The 19,183-nt window shown below is 34.5% G+C and overlaps 1 protein-coding gene across 4 annotated transcripts in view; it reads right to left on the bottom strand.

Annotated features, from left to right (window-relative positions):
* Positions 1–1,973: 1,973 nt before the first annotated feature.
* LOC123523836 (uncharacterized) overlaps positions 1,974–19,183 on the bottom strand; it is a 58,782-nt gene continuing 41,572 nt past the window's right edge. For 2 of the 4 annotated variants that reach the window (XM_045301546.2, XM_045301543.2), the window contains exon 2: positions 1,974–7,710. In XM_045301546.2, the coding sequence (XP_045157481.1) occupies positions 2,098–4,677 (2,580 nt within the window). In that variant the 5' untranslated portion in view covers positions 4,678–7,710 and the 3' untranslated portion in view covers positions 1,974–2,097. Of the gene's footprint in view, positions 7,711–7,906; positions 8,150–19,183 lie in introns of those variants that run through there. The other 2 variants (XM_045301545.2, XM_045301544.2) reach the window with 2 other exon arrangements.

The raw sequence follows: 19,183 nt of genomic DNA, 5'->3' as shown, positions 1-19,183 counted from the left end.
GTTTCGTGTGGAATACGAAACTTGTTTATGAAATTACAAACGAAGTGAAAAAAAAATCTTATACCCTTATTTACTTTGACTAGTGTATACTACATAGAAATACAACAAAAGAAGAGAAACCTGGACGGATATACCATATTTATTATGGTAATTTTCAGTCAGAATATTTATTTTGTTATAATCCAAAACTGATGATGTGCTATCATTGATATCCAGGGATAACAACAATGCAATTTTGATGAAAAACATTTGGATAGAACTTTTTAAAATAAACCATTCTCCTCTCAAAAGATCTGGAACAATGTGCTAGTACTTGTAGATGTGATATATGATTATATACAAATCGCATAACCTCAACTGCATAGTCTACTGAATAGATAATCTTTTTTAATTTTTTAATCAGCTCGATTGTGATGAAACCCCTGGATTGAGCGCCCGACACCTTATCCACTTATCTAGTGTTTTGAGAAGAAAAGGGACATCATTATGCAAAATTATACAAATAGCCTCAGGAGTTATCACATGTGAACAAAACACAGGGTCTGAACACAGACGAAGTCTTGTAATGTCTTTCACAATTCTTACAGTACATTTTTTTTCAGATATCTTACACATTTAGAAAAGTGAGTTGATAATATCATAAAGAAAATTTCAACAAAATCGAATATTTACTTTATTACCTCTACCCACTTTTTTAAATCACAAATATATACATACATGTATTGTGTTTATGAAACGAACGAATATCAATTTAAAAGGATTTAAATCTGTAGATACTGACTTTCCACGTTTCCACGGATATAGCTTATAGTAAAATGTCAAACTCTCAAGATATCAGATAAAAAAGTGTTGTTTATGTCAAGTTTTTCCTGCCTTGTGACGACATTCGCCCGTTTCCAAACTCTAGACGTTTATGTGTAATTGTTTTTTTTGTTTTTTTTTATTGAAACTGGGTTGTAGCAGTAAAATAACTAAAATGATACCATAGCTTCATTCGATTGTGTTGAAATCTAAAAAAAACTTATTAACAACATATTTGTCTACACATTTTAAAAATCAAAATTGTACCATTAATAACAGGAAAGATATAATCAAAGATTATGGGAAGGTGGGGCGGAGGTGTATCAGAACTTTAAAGTACATGACAAAACAATCATTGAAACATTGGCGCCCATATATACCTCAATTACTCCTACATATCCGTCAATTACCTCATTATATACCTCAACTGCTCCTTCATTGACTTGTTGATATTATTTGATATCTGACTTCGGTGAACTTTTCATTATAAACGACTTTTCTCTCATAACTTATGTAAATAAACTGATATACAAATTTAAAAGTATGGCTCATAGTAGGTGGTCTCTGTACAGTGATAATATGATTCATAATGGATCATCTTTGCTAATATGGGGCCATTTAATTGCGATTTTCTTGATATTTCGCATCAGATAGTTCTGGTCCAAAACATCTATAGATATGAAGGTATAGTATTTTTTATCCAGGGCGATTCATGTCGGTGTAGCATTCAATATTTAGATTATTTTTAAGTACATGTACGGCAAAAATATTTTTACGTGATGCTCTATCGTGAAGATAGTTGTCAACAAGTCTTGGTAATATTGAAATACTTGGCATGCCTAAACCTTGTTTATAAACATAGGTGTATAAAGATTTTCTTTTCTATTAACGATGAAAAATACTTATTTATCCCATCAATGAAAGTATTTTTAAAAAAAATTCTGAAGTTGGAAAATGTACGAAATTTTACGACGACACGCCTAGAGCGTTTATGCGAACCTTGAAATTACAGCATAGATAAAAAATCTGAAGAAACAAGTTTTTGCTAATAATTTGTATAATGGACTTTATTCACGATATAAGGTAGCTCATCGTACGGGTAATCTCGACTTGATCTATATCTGCACCGTTAGATCGCATGAATAATGTAGAAGTAATGAAGGTCAAAGATAGCAATTTTGATAATCTATTTTGATCAACAATCTAGATAAACATTTGTATCAAATCCATTTTGCAAAATATTGAATATAAAATATTGAACGCATCAGACATGAAATATTTAGATTAAATTTAATACTATACAATAGATTCTTGAACACTATCGACTGGTAGAGGCATGGTAGGCAGAGGGACCATTCCGTTATTTCGTTTAGACATAGAAACCTGTTCTACATGTTTATCTTGGCTGTTATTTATATCCGGTAACCCTTGGTCTATCCCTGTATCCTTTTTCAATGGATACGGTCTATTGTGGTGGCTCTTTTCTTTTCCTTTGTAATTCAAACTTGAAAACTTCAAAAGTAATCCTTTTGGTTTTGAAATCAATCTTTTAAATTTCTTTTTCTCTTTCTTAACCTCAAATGTTTGCATTGCACTTAAACTTATATCGGTGTCACTGGCAATTGACGGCTCATTAAGCGTGGAAAAAGATGTGTCGTGAGCTGATTCTTCCGCTTCCATGGTGTCTAACCAGTGCATGATATTTTCAGTGGAAGAATTTTTGTCGGGAATATTGTACATTTTAAGTAAATTCGCGGTGTGAGATGGCGGCCATGTTGCTGCTCCGTCAGAAGAGGAAGACGATTCTGTCCAAGAACTAGAATCTTCCATTGAATAATCGTTAAAACTGAGGTAATCCGAATTTGAAACATCCGTTGAATAGCCATCACGTGATTCAAAATGTCTGATTTTATTCCTGATCCGCTGACGTTGTTTTCGCCAGTTTCGTTCATTAGTGTCTGGATATGATGACATACTTGACGTGTCTGACGTCATGGACGGGTATAATTCCGATGAATCCAATGAGTAGTCCATATTTGATGGGTATTTTTGATGAATATGTTGATTATTACGATGATTATGCTGATGATAGTTATTTAATCTCGAGTTTGCTCTTTGTTTGTTTCTGTTAAATAATTTCTTTTCTCTAAAAGGATCATCAAAACCATTATAATTATAATGCTGAATACTTCCATTCATGGTATTTGTATTTCTGCTATACCTACTATTAGAAGATGCTAAATCTGTATTGCTCATTTGAATTAAATGTCTTTGAGGTGGGGTAGGCTTCATGGCAGCATGTTTACTCGTGTCAGAAACAATAATCTTTGGTTTGAGTGGCGGTTTTCTAGAGTCTTTTGTGGAATAAGGATCTACTTCATCATTAGTATATTTATGTTTTGATTTTGACGGTCCGCCTTTACCCCGAGATCGCTTGGCACTACTACCAGAAGGTTCGTGACTACCACGTGACTGTCTTTGACTACTATGTGACCTTTCCTGACTACTAGCAGATAATGTTCTAAATTCGCATGAAATGTCAGCACCATCGGAGGAATGCCTATTATCACTTCCTTGAGATCGTTTATTGCTGTTAGGTGTCATGTGTGAATGTGATGAAATGTTTCCCTGAGACTTTACAAATGCATGGTTATCATACTCTCGAAGACGACTGTTCGAAGACGCTGTTGAGCTGCCTTGTTTGGAATGTTTATATCTCGACACTGGCGTTTCTGCGGTTCTAGATATCACAGCTACACCAGATCCCTGTCCGCTTTCACCGGGACGAATTTCATGGAACACAATGTCATTCTCTTCCACAGCATTTGTATTTGCTTTGTCAAATTTGTCATTCTCTTCTTGTTTTACATCTTTAAGTTCAGGATTATTAAAAGCATCACTGAGAATATCTGATTCAACATTGAAAATACATCCACAACTTGCAAATTTTACAATTAAACCAACTATGAAACACATAAGTATCATCAGAACTGCAAGCAACTTGAATCTCTCGTCAAACGACGCCGTTAACATCCAGTAAAAACTAAACACCAGATTCTCTATTAACATCAAACTATAAAATAACACATAAGAACACTTTACCCCGGAATAGTCCCTGCCTACCATGTCAAAAATATTAACAAAAGATTTATATATTGCAATGGCTACTTTAGACAAAATATTTTCATCATCACATTTTAACTTTGAGACTTCTATACATAAATTAATCAAAAGATGTAATGACAAAGGTAAAATAATCCATAGGGGTTTTACAACAGCAAATAACACAATAGATGCATATCTTGACACAAGAACTGAAAATGTACTTAGTGATAAGAACACAATGCATACATGCTTCTTGACAGAAAACTGTCTAGTTTCACTTTCCTCGGATTCAAACAGGATATTCCCTGTTCTGTAGGTAGTCAATGAAATGGAAGCTGATACAAGCGTAAAAACAACAGTCACAATATCAAGTGCTGCATTTGTTTCATTTATAAACATGCTGTAGGTTAAAACTATACAAAATGGAAGACTTTGGAAACCTGTATGAAACAGTCTCATGTTTAAATAATCCAGCCAGTCTTTATGGTCGAATAGAATGAGCAATTTCAAAGACCTCCATACTATTCCAAGTTGAAAAGAATGTAAGCCTATGCATACAGCTCTGCCAATGTCTTTCCCAGAGAAGTCTTGGGTCCTTGTCACCTGAATGGCCGAGACAAAGTTTATCAGTATTAATGGTCCCATTACAACCGCTAGCAGGATCACAAACAATGCCTCCGACCCCTTGCTGTGTGTTCCAACCACACAAAGCTGCATGATCGTCTCCAACAGAAATAATCCAGCATTTAGAATCATATAAACAGTACCCATTGCACGGCATTAAGGATATGTAAATTTTGTACTGTCTTGAAAATGTGTGGCTTTTTTCTCATTTCAAATTCGTTCGCCACTTCTTTCTCAAGTTAAACAATTTTCCTCTAAATGTGCCAGGTGAGAAAACAAAAAAATGTCCATTATCCATTCAACATCTCCCTTTCTGACACAGAATATGTTACGCTTTACAAATAAACTATATTCAGGTTTGCATTCTTGTTGCATTGATCAGCAGTGTACACTGTCGGCCAGTTTTTCAGTGTAATGAAAGCGTTCAATACCTGTTAACTGAATGAAAGTAATGTATGAAGTCATGTGTGCATATGTTCAGGCATAAATGAGGATTCATTAATTCAGTATTAATCCAAAACTATTCAATAATCTTTGAAGATTTTGTCCCTTCAGTTAACAATATATTTCCAGAAATTAACAAACGAACACGGAGTAGGCGTATGTTTTCACGTGTCTTTGTTCAATATCCCTAGCTTTTTTATTATTTCAGTAAAATCTATTCAGTACAAATGTTATAAAACTGAAGTACCCTTGTTAAATCAATACTCGACACTATCAAAGGCAGGGGAACGACTCAACAATTACATTTTTATTGCAGATCACACAACTCTCCTTGTCATCCTGAACTCATCTATTTGTGTTCCACAGTATTAATATGGTGTAAGAGTTTCATTGAAGTATCCTGTCTGGTATGAATACTATTTATCCAATATTACAATCCAAAGCAAATGTTTATCTGTCCGAATATCGATCTATCCAGATTATCTAACTTTTCACAGTCCTTACTAATTGCCGTTTAATGGCCGCTTATGTCAACTTGATCGTTATTTATACCTTCCGGTTACTACAACCGTGCGGTGTATTTGTATTTCTTTCCTTATCTAAATAGTACATTAACTTCAATTTCCAAAACAAAACAACTTGTCAATGAAACACCAACTCTTAAACGTGTTCCAAATTTAGAAGTTATTACCTTTATTTTAACGTTTACTCCCGATATTCTTCCCTTGACGTTGACATTATGCGCTTTTCATAGCTATTAACAGATCTTCTTTATCTGTCCTTCAATCAACACACTTCAGTAATCCCAAACATGGGATATTAAAATCACTTAAGAAGGCACATCATGGCGGTTTTATTCAATTTACATACGTATACAATGTATTTTTCCCACTTTATACCGCTCTACTTCCACTGTGATAATCCACACGGATTAATTTCCCTGCTGATTTACGAGTATAAATCTGATTTAATTTCCGTACTTTTAAGATGGATTAATGCCATCACTGACTTGGTAGTAAATGTCTGCTTTCATGCATACAAAACATGCATAAAATTGTTATCTCCCGATTTAAGTAAGTCCTGTTCTGTTCTGTTCTGTCCGTATCTCTTAATTGTTCAATTATCTATTTTGAAATCCTTTGACAATTCGCTTATCACATAAATTAGACATATACATGTCGATCATATCTAGGTCCGATTAATATCAAACATTTTAAGACCACAGATAGTTATGTTAGTTACATCAGATCAGATATCATTCAAAATTTGCTCTTATCTTCAAAACTTGGTGGGGTTTTAAGTGCACGTATGTCTCATTTTTATCAATACACATATTTAATAAATGTGTAATATCTCGATAGATTTTCCCCGTTGAAGAACATTTAATCCATCCTCCTGGGTAAACCTTGATCATGCATGCATTCACCTGCACACATTTGCAGCGGTTTATTTCTTGTTCAAATATCGTGTTATAGTGTTGAATTTAATACATCCTAGAAATTTTAATGTCCTTGGTATAACGGCGCTTGTATTTATCGGCAATATTGTGAATAATTTCTTCCTATATGTTAACAACGTCCTTGAATACGAACTGTCTTTTCTTTAACTACACGTGTTAAATGTTAAATCATTTTCTCAAAATCGTCTGCATATTTGTGTCTTTGTTTCCATGCAACGTATTAATCAATTTTCTAAAATCTGTTTTATCTAAACCGCCTACTGTATTCCGTGTGTGAAACGTATATGAAAATCAATTTCAACCTTTTAAGAGAATCACTTTCGTGTAAGCCAACACGTTAATCAAAGACATAAGAACACGTCAAGTGCTTGGTCTTGGGGCCTACTTGTCGGCTTTAATATCTCAACCTGCACTTAGAGCACACAAATTGGCTTCATTAAAGCCGAAGCGATGATTTGACATAGATGTTCAATGTCAGCGTATTCGTCGAACCTTCTCTTTCAATAGATAATTTATGCGATGTGAGAACGGTAGGTAATCTAATATCGGGCACCTGAATAACCTTAATAATTTTCTCACAAAAATAAGCCAAGTGTTATTACAATCTTTCACGAAGTTACAAATCGATTTCACATCAATTGTTCAGTCTTATAATTAACTGGTAATGAAAAAAAATCAGAATATTTATTAATCCATGTTTTGACCTCATAAGCATGTTTTCATTCCAGAGCTGAAACATCGAATGGAGAAACCATATCCAGTTAGTGAATTAAACCTTACAATTAATCTTCTGGTCACAAAATGGCAACTTCATCCATTCAGACGTTGAAACCACTTCCCTTAATTTAGACGTCGAAATATAGTAATCGGTTTAAAAACTAATAGATTTGACTCCGTGACTTATACCTAAAATATTGTTTATTGTTGTCCTTTTGTACATTTACAATATAATTTTCCAGATAATGATCACTTAGCTCAACGGCCTTATCTCTGTCTTCGTCGTTATCAGCGCTTCCATCTAGATTGTCCGCTCAGGCTTGTCTAAGATCTGATGTTGTTTCAAAGACATTAGTCTTTTGTTCGCCGTAATCTTCATTCAACTGCACTAGCGAACACGACTGTTTTTGAAGATTTTATAGATAATTAATAACCATCCTCTCTTGTCTTTGTTTACACATCCGATTTACGAGCTTTTCTGTTGAGATCTGAGGCCTTTGCTTTACAAGTTTATCTCACGAAATTGTAGGGTAGTGTGGAATTCCAAATACATGTATAACCTGAAAAAGTACAAATAAAGTGTAAATTTGAATTTAACTGTAGCATAAAATACATTTAACGCAAAATTGTCGTAAATTTCACGTAACATTAGTTCCGTCAATTATGACAAAACCTACATTATACATCATTATTGTTCAAACCTGACTGTTTCATTTCTCCATACTAAGTCATAAGAACCGATAGTCTGTCTGTTACCTTATCAGTCAGTATTTCCTAACTGTAGCAAATTGATATCTAATTGCCAATATTTTGACAAACCGGAGATAAACACAGACACAACTGTAATATAAAATGTGAAATACCCATAACGAGTTTCTCAAATGTTGTTATGGTCCACGTATTAAATGTATTTACATGTTTCACATCCTCGTATGTAATCAAGATTTCATTCAATCATTGAGAGATCGGCGGAGTAATTTGCCGAAACCTTAGCACGTCAACAATATTTGCTATGCAAATATTATACAATGGGCGACCATGGTCTCCTAAGTCTTCACAAAGCGAGAAAGAGATTTGAGAACAGTAAGCCCGGTCTTGTATCGGTTTACAGCAAAACTTGAATTTCACATGAAAAGACTTTTTGATTGTGATTTTGATATTTATTTAATTTTGAAAGGAGCGTTAATTCGTGTTTGCAATGGTTGACGAATACTTGCAAAAAATGGAACGAAAAAATGCAGATGATACCACTGATGACGGATTTATCTTGATAAGTCCAATCATGCTCATTATCACTATAAAACATGCATTTCTGGTATTTTTCTACCGTGCACAACCGATGACTTTGATAGGCAGCTGGGTCCCTTAAATCTAGATGCAATCAAAATAGTAAGGATTCGTATGGTAACCATGACTTGCAAGAACGAGTAGAAATAATGCAAATTGACGTACAAAAATGCATTGACCTCAACTCTGTAACGTCGAATTCCTTTAAAGCGGCATGCCTCCAGATCGTTCGACATGAGAATTTTCTGTTTTTACTGCTTTTTACTATGAAAATCGAAAAGCGTTTGTGACGCTTTTACTCAAGGTAAAATGTCTCGATTATAAATATCTATATTTTGAAGTCATTATTCACTACTTCAGCTATAGCGCTATTGGTTAAGACGGGAAAATGTCTTTATTGCCGCGGCGGTCCGGGATTCGATTCCCGACGCGGTCAACTTTTTTTTTCTTGATTTGGAACTTTTAAAATATTTTAGAAAACAAAAATTCATATTCTAATGTTCATAACATGATCAAAACTTCAATTTGAAAGAAAGATTATTTTTTAGCCAAATCTGGAGGCATGATGCTTGAAAAATCGGCATTCGAGACTTATTTATAAAATTGATAAAGAACACTTATCTCAGTTTTATTTACGTCAGTAATTTTCTACCGGTTCGAACAATTTCAAGTTACTTAGTTTCAGTCGTGCTTAAATGCATACGTAAGTACAAGAGGACTTCGTGGTCGAATTCTTGATACATAGGTGGTTTTGTATGACTTGCATCTCAAATTTGTAGGTCTAAAACCAAGATCGGTATGTGTTTCTTTTTTTTTCAGTCAGGAAAACAATCTAGCTGGCTCAGTATAGAAAGCTTTAGTGGTTCTACCAAGGTACCCTTCTGTCAGTCCTCAACCATTAAACCGTAGTATGACCTAAATTCGCGTTCTAATCTTGGTTTAGGAATTATGTCGTGTTTACCAACTCTCATTTAAACATTTTTCATCTTTTCAAAATATTGATCCATACTATTTGAGGTTGCCTCTCACCTCATTTATGTATATTTAAACGTCGCATGATAGTTCTAGCTTCTATCATTGTCTGGGTGTATGTAATGAGGCATGAAACAGGCGCACAAAAGACATATTTGTTGTCGCTTTTAATGACATCGATTTATTTTGCAATTTTCTATCCCAGATGGTATCTAAATATTGATGTATCGACGTAACCTGTAAACGACAGGGAATTGATGGCCAGGACCCTATGTACCTGTCTTACAAAAAATGAAACTTGCAAGATTTTATGTTTCCACTTAAAACTACTTCGTATTAAGTTAAAGGGGACTGCTACAGAACAGAACAGAACAGAACTTGACGTGTTCAAATTGAACTTTTTTTGCAGGTTCGTGAAATAAAATTCTTTTATTGTGAGCATATTTAAGAGCATGTAATGATGTAATGATGTATTTCATATTCAGTTTAGTGTTCTTTTACCCCGGATGAAAAAAAATAGAAAAAAAAGAAGGCTTAAAAATGTGGTGTACTTGTAGCGCATGGTTGCCTACGGAAGATATATAAAAGATTAATAATCTACTTGAGTTTAAACATTGAACATTTCACGAAGATTTAAGACGTTTAAGTGTCCTTTATGTTGATCTGTTATCATTTGCTCACGAAATATGCTTATAAATATTTGCTTTATGGTTTTTATAGTACATTGTTTAAGACAAAATGCACCCACACCGCTTTTTTCTGTGGTATACAGAGATGCTCGTAACAGCGAAGGAAAACTATTTTTTATTAGAATCAACTTCAATTCGGGTCCACTGTAGCCTACAGTGATAAAGTACCCCTTTAAACCAAACATCAGCAATGAATTCGTTCACTTTGTATAAGTGTATCTTTGAAAAAAGTTTTATTAGATTAATAAATTTCTGCACCCGGCCCCTTATATTAATTTCGCTCGTCTTACCTATCTATTTCAGTTGTCTAAATTAAGACAAATCCAGACACTTCTACATGCTGCACAGTTTAGTAAGACATTTGCGATTAAAACGTTAGCTCTACACCACTACTACGATTTCTGGTCTCATTTTTTGAATTCATTGTTTAACCGAAAATATATTCCTTGCATCAAAATGAACCCTTATTTTGTTTTTGATTTTTAATGTTCTTGAAAAACAATTTAGAAAAATACATTAAGGGTTCCGCTTATGCAGCACTTGCAAACTGGTTAATTCGTTTTAAAAAAAAGGGTGGGTTTTTACCAAGTCGCGGAGGACACACACATTCGGGTGGTTTTAGTTCAAATACAACCAATTATGACTGGTTACAATGAAATCGTTATTACAGACAGCTTCTATTCTCGTTGTACAATGGCTTTTTCATTGATTGAAGGAAGATATGTCACTTCTTTACAATGTAGGCCTACAGACCAAATATTTTCGAAGTTTTAATTATTTTATTGTCAGACTATAGTTTCGTTCAAATATTTGTCCTGACAATTCACAACTTCCAGGATGATTACGCAATTTCGTTTTCAAAAGATGAAAAAGTTTGAGAAATTAGTTTGGTCGTCTGATACATTATTTTCAAAAGGCTCGTTTTAAATGATATTTGTTTTATATACCTTGATATGATTTAGTATAAGGTTATAACACACTAAATAGTTGTTGTTCTTTATTCTATATAAAACTGACCTATTTCCAATGACCGCAGCACACATCAGGACCCATTTTAAATTTCTGTAACTTACATTTTCTTGAAGAATATTGTCAGTGCTAACTAAAAATCAAAAGAAAAGTGGAGGTCATGTTTGATGCAAGACAAATAATTTCAGTCAAACACACAAACTGCAAAATCAGCTAAAAAATGAGACCCCAAATTATACTGGTGGTGTATGATCTAAGTTTCCATGAAAAATTTTGTCATGTTGTTATTTCATTATGAAAATGCTACCTACATGTCAAGCATAGATCTGTCATGTGATTTTAGCAACAACAAAAAAAATGCAAAGAAAATAAGGAAAATAGCTCTACAGAGCAAAAAACTAAGGACTATTTGTGTCCGCCATTATGCGACTACCATTTTTTTCGCGCCATTTTTCTATTTAGTGTCTATATGCCTATAAGAAAAACTTTTTTCTCTGACAGTGTTTCATTTGAAATGTACAAGAAACCCAAATGCATGAAGAAATACAAGGTTTTAGCTTGATATCACCAGTTCCCAAGTTTTTACGGCATTTTCAGTACCATAAGACAAAGCGTCAGATTTTGTCAAAAATAGCTGTCGCGACACAATTTTGAAGCAGTTACCCTAAATTCAGCCTTGTTTTGCCCTGTTTTGACATTTTCTACTCTGATCTGCATGCAAATTACACATTTAAACTGTTATAGATGTTCACTTTTACCTCTGATGGCCAAAATATAGCAATCAGTAGCCTATAAATATGCAGTTTTTGAAAAAAAAATACACCCAAAACAGTGAAAATGTGATATTTTTGGGTTTTATCCTCAGTTTCAACAAAATTGCAATTAATTTGTCATTTTCTACGAAATTCTAATCAAACTAGCCCATTCCCACCATCATCTGGCCAGATTTCATTTTTTACCAATGTCATCTTATAAGTAAACAATGATATGAAGAGGTCGTATTACTTTTTCGTGACATGAAAATAAAATATGTAGTATCAAAATGAAATATAATTATAACACTGAATACCACTTTCGGTATTAGGTATCTCCATTCTCCTTATCGTGCATCTACATTTGTACTAAATCTGTCAACAAGAGATATTCTTACACAATTGAGACTGAAAAAGCGTTAATGACAGCACTAGCATTGTAACAGTATAGTGATTCTCACGCGACACGGGTTACATTACGTGCATGATGTTTGCTGATGTCATCTTTTTTTTCTACCATTCGACTTATATACTGACATGAAATATAAAAGATTAGAATTTTGGACAATGTAAAATGAAAACTCGATAAAAGATTGAATAAAGCAGGAACGACAGGGTCCAGACTTGTGTTTCCCAATAAACTTTTATTGCTTCTCAAAACAAAAAATACCAATTCAGGTGCCAATAACCACCGATTGTCTCTGTGCCCATCACTGCAAATCAGTTGTGTACCGGTGCCAAAGCGTGAAATCATGGTAGACTCATTACCAGTTGCACCATCGCTTCACTATCCACTGTCAAAGACTTTTATGAATTATATATATCAACTAGAAAGTTTGTAACTAGTAACTAAAATCAAATATAGTAGAACTATAAATGTGTCTTTAGACGTTAGTTTCATCTGTAAAGGTGCAGACGACATTTCCTAAGTCCTGTAATGTGGCCTGCAAAGTAGTCATGAAGCGGCCACCAAGGACATTAACAAGGCGAATGTTATTTTTGTTTCGGTTACCTTGATGACACTTAGAGCTGCTTTGGCACTATATACATGTATAATGTGCCGATTGCATCTTCAACACTTATCGCGGTATGCAATGACTTTTATGAAACTTAAGATGACAATAGGAATGGAGTCGTCTATTATATACTTATAAATAATGTCCATGCATGGTAGTGTGCATTAATGAATGACTTTCCAGTCCATATACAATGTTCATCAAGTGTTTCATTACATGACATCACAAATTAACTCTAAACATTTGTACCCGCAGGTAAATTGAGAACTGTGGACCGGCAAGTGAGCTACAGACCGGGTCATATGGCACAAACTATTTACCGGCGATTTACAAAAGCAATCGTGTAATAATGGAAAGTATGTGCCTTAAAGACCCATCACGACCTAGTGACCTACTTTTTTTCACCCACAAAAACTTCATGAAAATCATCCTTATAATACAGGTAATATACAGCTATTCTACAAGTTTTCAGGTGGACAATTTAGGCCATTCTTGAATAAATGTGTTTTCACAACTTCATCTGCAAACTTTTTCAATTTTCAGCATAGTTTTAAGAATATAGATGATTAATAATCTTACACAGTCTAAGAAACAAAATGTGGTTGAAATTTGACTAAATACACTGATTTCTGTACATATTGCTACATTTAATTCAATAAAATGTTAAGACATTAAACGCATTGTCTTGGCCTAATATATATCACTGTCAATTTTTAACTAAATACTTGTATATCTCATATTTTTCATGCAAATCATATATAATTACCATCATGGAAATACAAAAGAATACAGTTATTTTGTGGTGCGTCTTTAAGTGGAAGTTCATCTGATTCAGCCGGCGTCCGGAAATCTGACCAGCAAGCGGTCACCAAGGGAGGATTATGGACATTAATATAACATAAAGTTAAAAAGAAATGAAATGTTGATATATGTCATAACATACCACAGGACATCTAGGCTATGCCAGGATTATCTAGCAGGACCCTATTGTATCTATTTGTATCATTTATTATCTTTATTCCATCTTAATCCCCTTAATTCTATAATTGATGACCTATCAACGCAAATCTGTATCAAAGACAGCGTGGTATCACAGTTTGATAGAACCCCACTTTGAGACGTTAACACCATGGTAAAATTTCCCTGTGAAAGTAATTTGGACTCCTGGATTAAGATGTTGCGGGATTTTCGTCTGTTTTGAAATTTTATCTTCAAACGCACCTGCCAATTTACTTTTCCTAAACAAGGAATTACAATAGATCATTCGCATACTATCTCTATGAACACGAAACTATGGAACAAAGGACATCCACTATTGCCTAAAAAATCACTTTTTAAAGTTACAAAAATACAAATAACTTCTTATTCTATATTTCCCCAAGTCATAATTATATTTTATCCACTTTATTTCAGATCAATGATTTCATTTTTCCTAAATACAGTGTCTCGTTTCATTCAAGTCAAAAGAATGGGAAGTTATATGTTTTATCCGCTTTATTTCAAACCTATGATTTTACTTTTCCCAAAACAGCGCCTCGTTTCATTCAAGTAAAAAAATGGGATATTCGAATAGTCTCTCAATTCACTGAAAATCTTTAAATATATTTTTCATATTTCAAATGCAAATGTGTTACAATGGAAGGAAATATAATCTAAACATGTATTTCAAGGATAAAAACGCTGTATGCACGTCATCCTGATGCCTTATTTAGATTACTCGGTACATAGTAATCAATTTTAAATCAATATTATTCCATGTCATAAAGGTACAAGTTTAGCTTTGAATTCTTTCTTTTTATTAAGAAGGTAAACATTCAAAAGCGACAGAAACTTTTGAAGTACATACGATTATACTTTTAAAGTTCAATTGCTACAAGGCAAATCGAATTTGAAGTCAATATCTTTGTTAAAACTAAAACATATCTTGATATCTTGATAGGCCTCTGTTTTTTTCTTCTTTTTTTAACAGTCATAAGGTTGAGGACAGCATTTACAGTCAATATCTCTTTTTTGGTTGAAAAATTAAGCATGCGTGCATTGTTTAAACGTTGTGTTATTGTCACAGGGTGAGAAATATTTCAATATCAAATGAAATTCTACAACATTTGTTTACAAAAATATCTGGTTTGTGTTCAGAGGCTGTTCCTTTGACTAATTAAGCTGAAACACGTCTCCAAGATTGACGTCCAACAGTATAAAATAGCTAAAGAAACATCTTTCGATTGTTCATGCAGTATTTAGTATAAATTCATAGTCTCCGTCCCACTCTATACAACAGCGATATCAATGTCTCGTAACGCTAAATACTCATCTATCTTTTTTGATCAATCTTTATTTTTCATTTCTAGTAAAATATATTAAATCAGAGTGTTTTGAACAGCTGGAATACTTGGGTAACAATATAAATTGGATTGTTGTATGGAAAGGAATTGTAGATAAGTACATAGATGCTACACGTGATTAGTTTACTGGCAGCATGGAATTTGTTACCCATGTCATACAGTTTATACACCTGACAGTACTTTGTTAGTCGGTAAAAGAAATGCCCAAATGTCGCTGATGAGCTCTAATTTGTCTTAAATGAAGGAAAGCATGCCTACTGAAATCAACATTTGTCTGTCCCGTTTTTGTTATATCAAAAAAAAAAAAAATATCAAATAATAATAATAATAATAATAATAATAATGAAATCGGTTCATGCGGTGTTCCGTTAGGTCCATCGAATCCTCTTTGATGGTAGTCATGCTGGCGAAGCGCAAATGTGATACCACGATGGCGAAACGCGAGCGCGAAATTATTTCGTAATTTCACTATCGTGGTCTCGCGCTTTGCTCTTCGTAGAGATAGGCGAAGCGCGAGATCACAATGCTGTACCACGAAATCATGAAATTTTCGCAATTTCTCACTTTGCTATCGTGATCTCGAGCCGCACACGGCCAAACTAAGAGCTAAGGTGATAGCCGTACCGAGACACCGTATTTTCAAAACGTGTGTACTTTCAAACACACTTGAAAATTGTCCTTTGAAGGTATTTCATTCTACCATCTATATAAGAGGAGGCAGCAAATCTTTATTCAAGAATGAGTTTTCAACTGATTAAGAAGATTTAAAATGTTAATTAAAATTTTGACAAGAGTAGATAATCAAACACAGCGTGCTGACTCGGACAACACCTTTATATTTACATTCAAACCCTGGATAATCTCTCCAACGGATACCTTTGTGTCCTATACTAATACACGAAGGCCTCTAACTTGAACCAAGGACAGTCCTCTATCCGTGATATGAATGATTCAAAATATCAAAGGTCTGTGCTTCTGATTGTGAGAATACCTCATTTATATAAAATTGCATGTACACAATAAATTAACAAAGAAGAAAAGTAAGAATTCTTTATCCTTTTAACGATGTCCGAGTGCTTAAAACCAGATGGTCAGGGAAGTACTATGTCCCGTTAGGGCCAGCGTCCGCTCCCTATCAACGCGAAGCGCAAAGGTACGATATTTAAGCGTGACAGTTATTACCGTACTGTCGCGCTCTCATGGTATCGCCATTGTACAGTCGGGCTCCGCCATCATACTGTCGTACCGTGGTACCCTCGCGCTCCGTGTCGATAGAGAGCAGGTGCTGGCTCTAAGTGACGGACCACAGTTGTACAGGAAATACTTTTCAGCTAGTAGCAAGGTTCGAATGCGTAATCTCTCAGTATTGTTCAATTTAATGTGTGTGTGCGTGCGTGCGTGCGTGTGTGTGTGTGTGTGTGTGCGCGTGCGTGTGTGCGTGTGCGTGTGCGGGTGCGTTATTTCTTTTTAGATTTCTTTTATTTTATTTTATCAAAGTTGTAGGCACTTGTCGCTCTGATATCTACCAACTAATTTCATTTCGGCCAGATCTGCGGATGGACCGTCATGAGAGGTAGCTTAAGTAATAATTTGGGACTATCAAAAGTTGTACAAGTTTTCATTTTTTAACAGCATGCATTACATGTACTTGTATTATTGCAATTAAGAAAACAAAATTGTGGACAAAGCATCTGTAATCAAAAGTGTTTTTTTTTTCGTTCATCGGTAAAGTGGTTATAAAATACAGATCAGCTTAAATATATAGAGTTTGGTATGCGAACATTTTGTAAACTGTATACTACCAAATTAAAGTGTAAATAACCCCGGTCAAGATATCATATTTACAAATTTTATTCAAGCAAACTTTAATAATAGAAAATTTGCTAAAATGATATCCTATTTAAGCGTTGTTTGAATAGGAAAGTAAATAACAAATTACAATTTAAACGTTCACTGCGGGTCATCATTATGTTGATGATATACAAAGTAGGCAGTAATGCGAAATACATTTTAATGTTTCGGTGCCTTGAGAAGTTACAATTGTATTGCGGGCTGAAATATTTACTTCTATTCCGCTGGCAAAAATTACATACTTTTAGCTCACCTGTCACGTTGTTACAAGGTGAGCTTTTGTGATCGTCCTTCGTCCGGCCGTCTACAATTTCTTGTGCACCGACCGCTTAGCACAGTCTTTGGATCTCGGGGTCGCGAGTTCGATCCTCGGGCGGGCGTATGTTTTCCGTGACTATTTGATAAACGACATTGTGTCTGAAATCATTAATCCACCACCTCTGATTCATGTGGGGAAGTTGGCACTTAATTGCAGAGAAAAGGTTTGTACTGGTACAGAATCCAGGAACACTGGTTAGGTTAACTGCCCGCCGTTATAAGACTGAAATACTGTTGAAAAACGGCGTTAAACCCAAATTAAACAAACAAACAAACATTTTGCAATCAATTTTAATCAAACTTGCACACAACTTGCATTGGAATAATATCTCGGTTTCTTTCGGTTTCATATAAAGGGACAAAACTTTGGCATGTGAACACGATAGAGACCACATTTTGTAATCAACTTTAATCAAACTTGCACACAACTTGTATTGGCATAATATCTCGGTTCCTTTTCGAAAACTGGTTAGATCCCATCATGGGTTTCAGAGTTATTGCCCCTTCAAGGGCCAAGATTTGTTATTTTGGCTTGTGAACACGATAGAGACTACATTTTGCAATCAATTTTAATCACACTTACGTACCACTTGTATTGGCATAATATCTCGGTTCTTTTTAAAACTGACTAGATCCAATCATGGGTTCTAAAGTTATGGCCCATAAAAGTGCCAAAGATTTGCAAGTTTGTCATTGCAGTCAAATAGAGACTTTATTTACAGTCTGGTTTGATACAGACTTGCAAAATATATTTAACAGCAATAGATCTTTAATTCCATGATGAATCCGTCGGATCCAATCATAGGTTCTGGAGTCCCTGATTGACCCCTGAAAGAGCCAAAAATTGTTATTTTTTTATTTTTTACCTTGTGAACACGGCAGGACATTTAACTTTAGATTTTAACCACATTTACTAATAACTTAAGTCATAATAAGATCTCGGTTCCTTGCGAAAACCGGCTAGATTCCATCATAGGTTCTAGAATTACAGCCCCTGGAAGGGGCAAAATTTTCTACGTTTGGCCCTTTCAGCCATATAGAGGTTTCATTTATATTTTGATTTGATACAAACTTGCACAGGATGTTTATCTTGATAATATCTAGGCCAGATTTGAAACTGGGTCATGTGAGGCAAAAAACTAGGTCACCAGGTCGAATCAAAGGAAAAGATTGTTTATGCCCTAAAAGGCCACATGTATAAACCTAACTTCATCAAACTTGGTAAGAATTTTTATCCTTATAATTTTAAGGCCATTGTAGAAACTGGGCTATGTTGGATCAAAAACTAGGTCACCCAGTCATATCAAAGAAAAGATTGTTAACATTCTTGAGGCCACATGTATGACCCTATCTTCATGAAAGTTCATCAGAATGTTTATCTTGATGATCCCTAGGTCAAGTATGAGTCTGGGTCATGTGGGTTCAAAAAGTAGGTCACGTGCTAAAATCACATGAAAAGTTTGTTAACATTCTAGAGGCCATATTTACGGTCCTATCTCCATGAAACTTTATATGAAGATTTATCTTGGTGATTTGTAGGCCAAATTCGAAACTGGGTCATGTGGGATCAAAAACTAGGTCACCACTCAAATCAAGGGAAAAGCTTGTTAACACTTAGAGGCCACATTTGTGACCCTTTCTTCATGAAACTTGGTCAGAATGCTTATCTTGATGATACCAAGGCTAATTTTAACATGTGAGTGATAAAGGATCATCATGACCTTTTGTTTATTTATGGCACAAGGTACTATACAATCCTACCCTGCGTACATTTTTTGAAATAAATGTCCAAAATATTTCACGATGTTACTACTGTTTTGATGAAAATTTAGTGTGA

Source organism: Mercenaria mercenaria, chromosome 3 (assembly GCF_021730395.1).
Source record: "Mercenaria mercenaria strain notata chromosome 3, MADL_Memer_1, whole genome shotgun sequence".
Taxonomy (NCBI): domain Eukaryota; kingdom Metazoa; phylum Mollusca; class Bivalvia; order Venerida; family Veneridae; genus Mercenaria; species Mercenaria mercenaria.
This window is presented reverse-complemented; position numbering and strand designations above follow the sequence as displayed.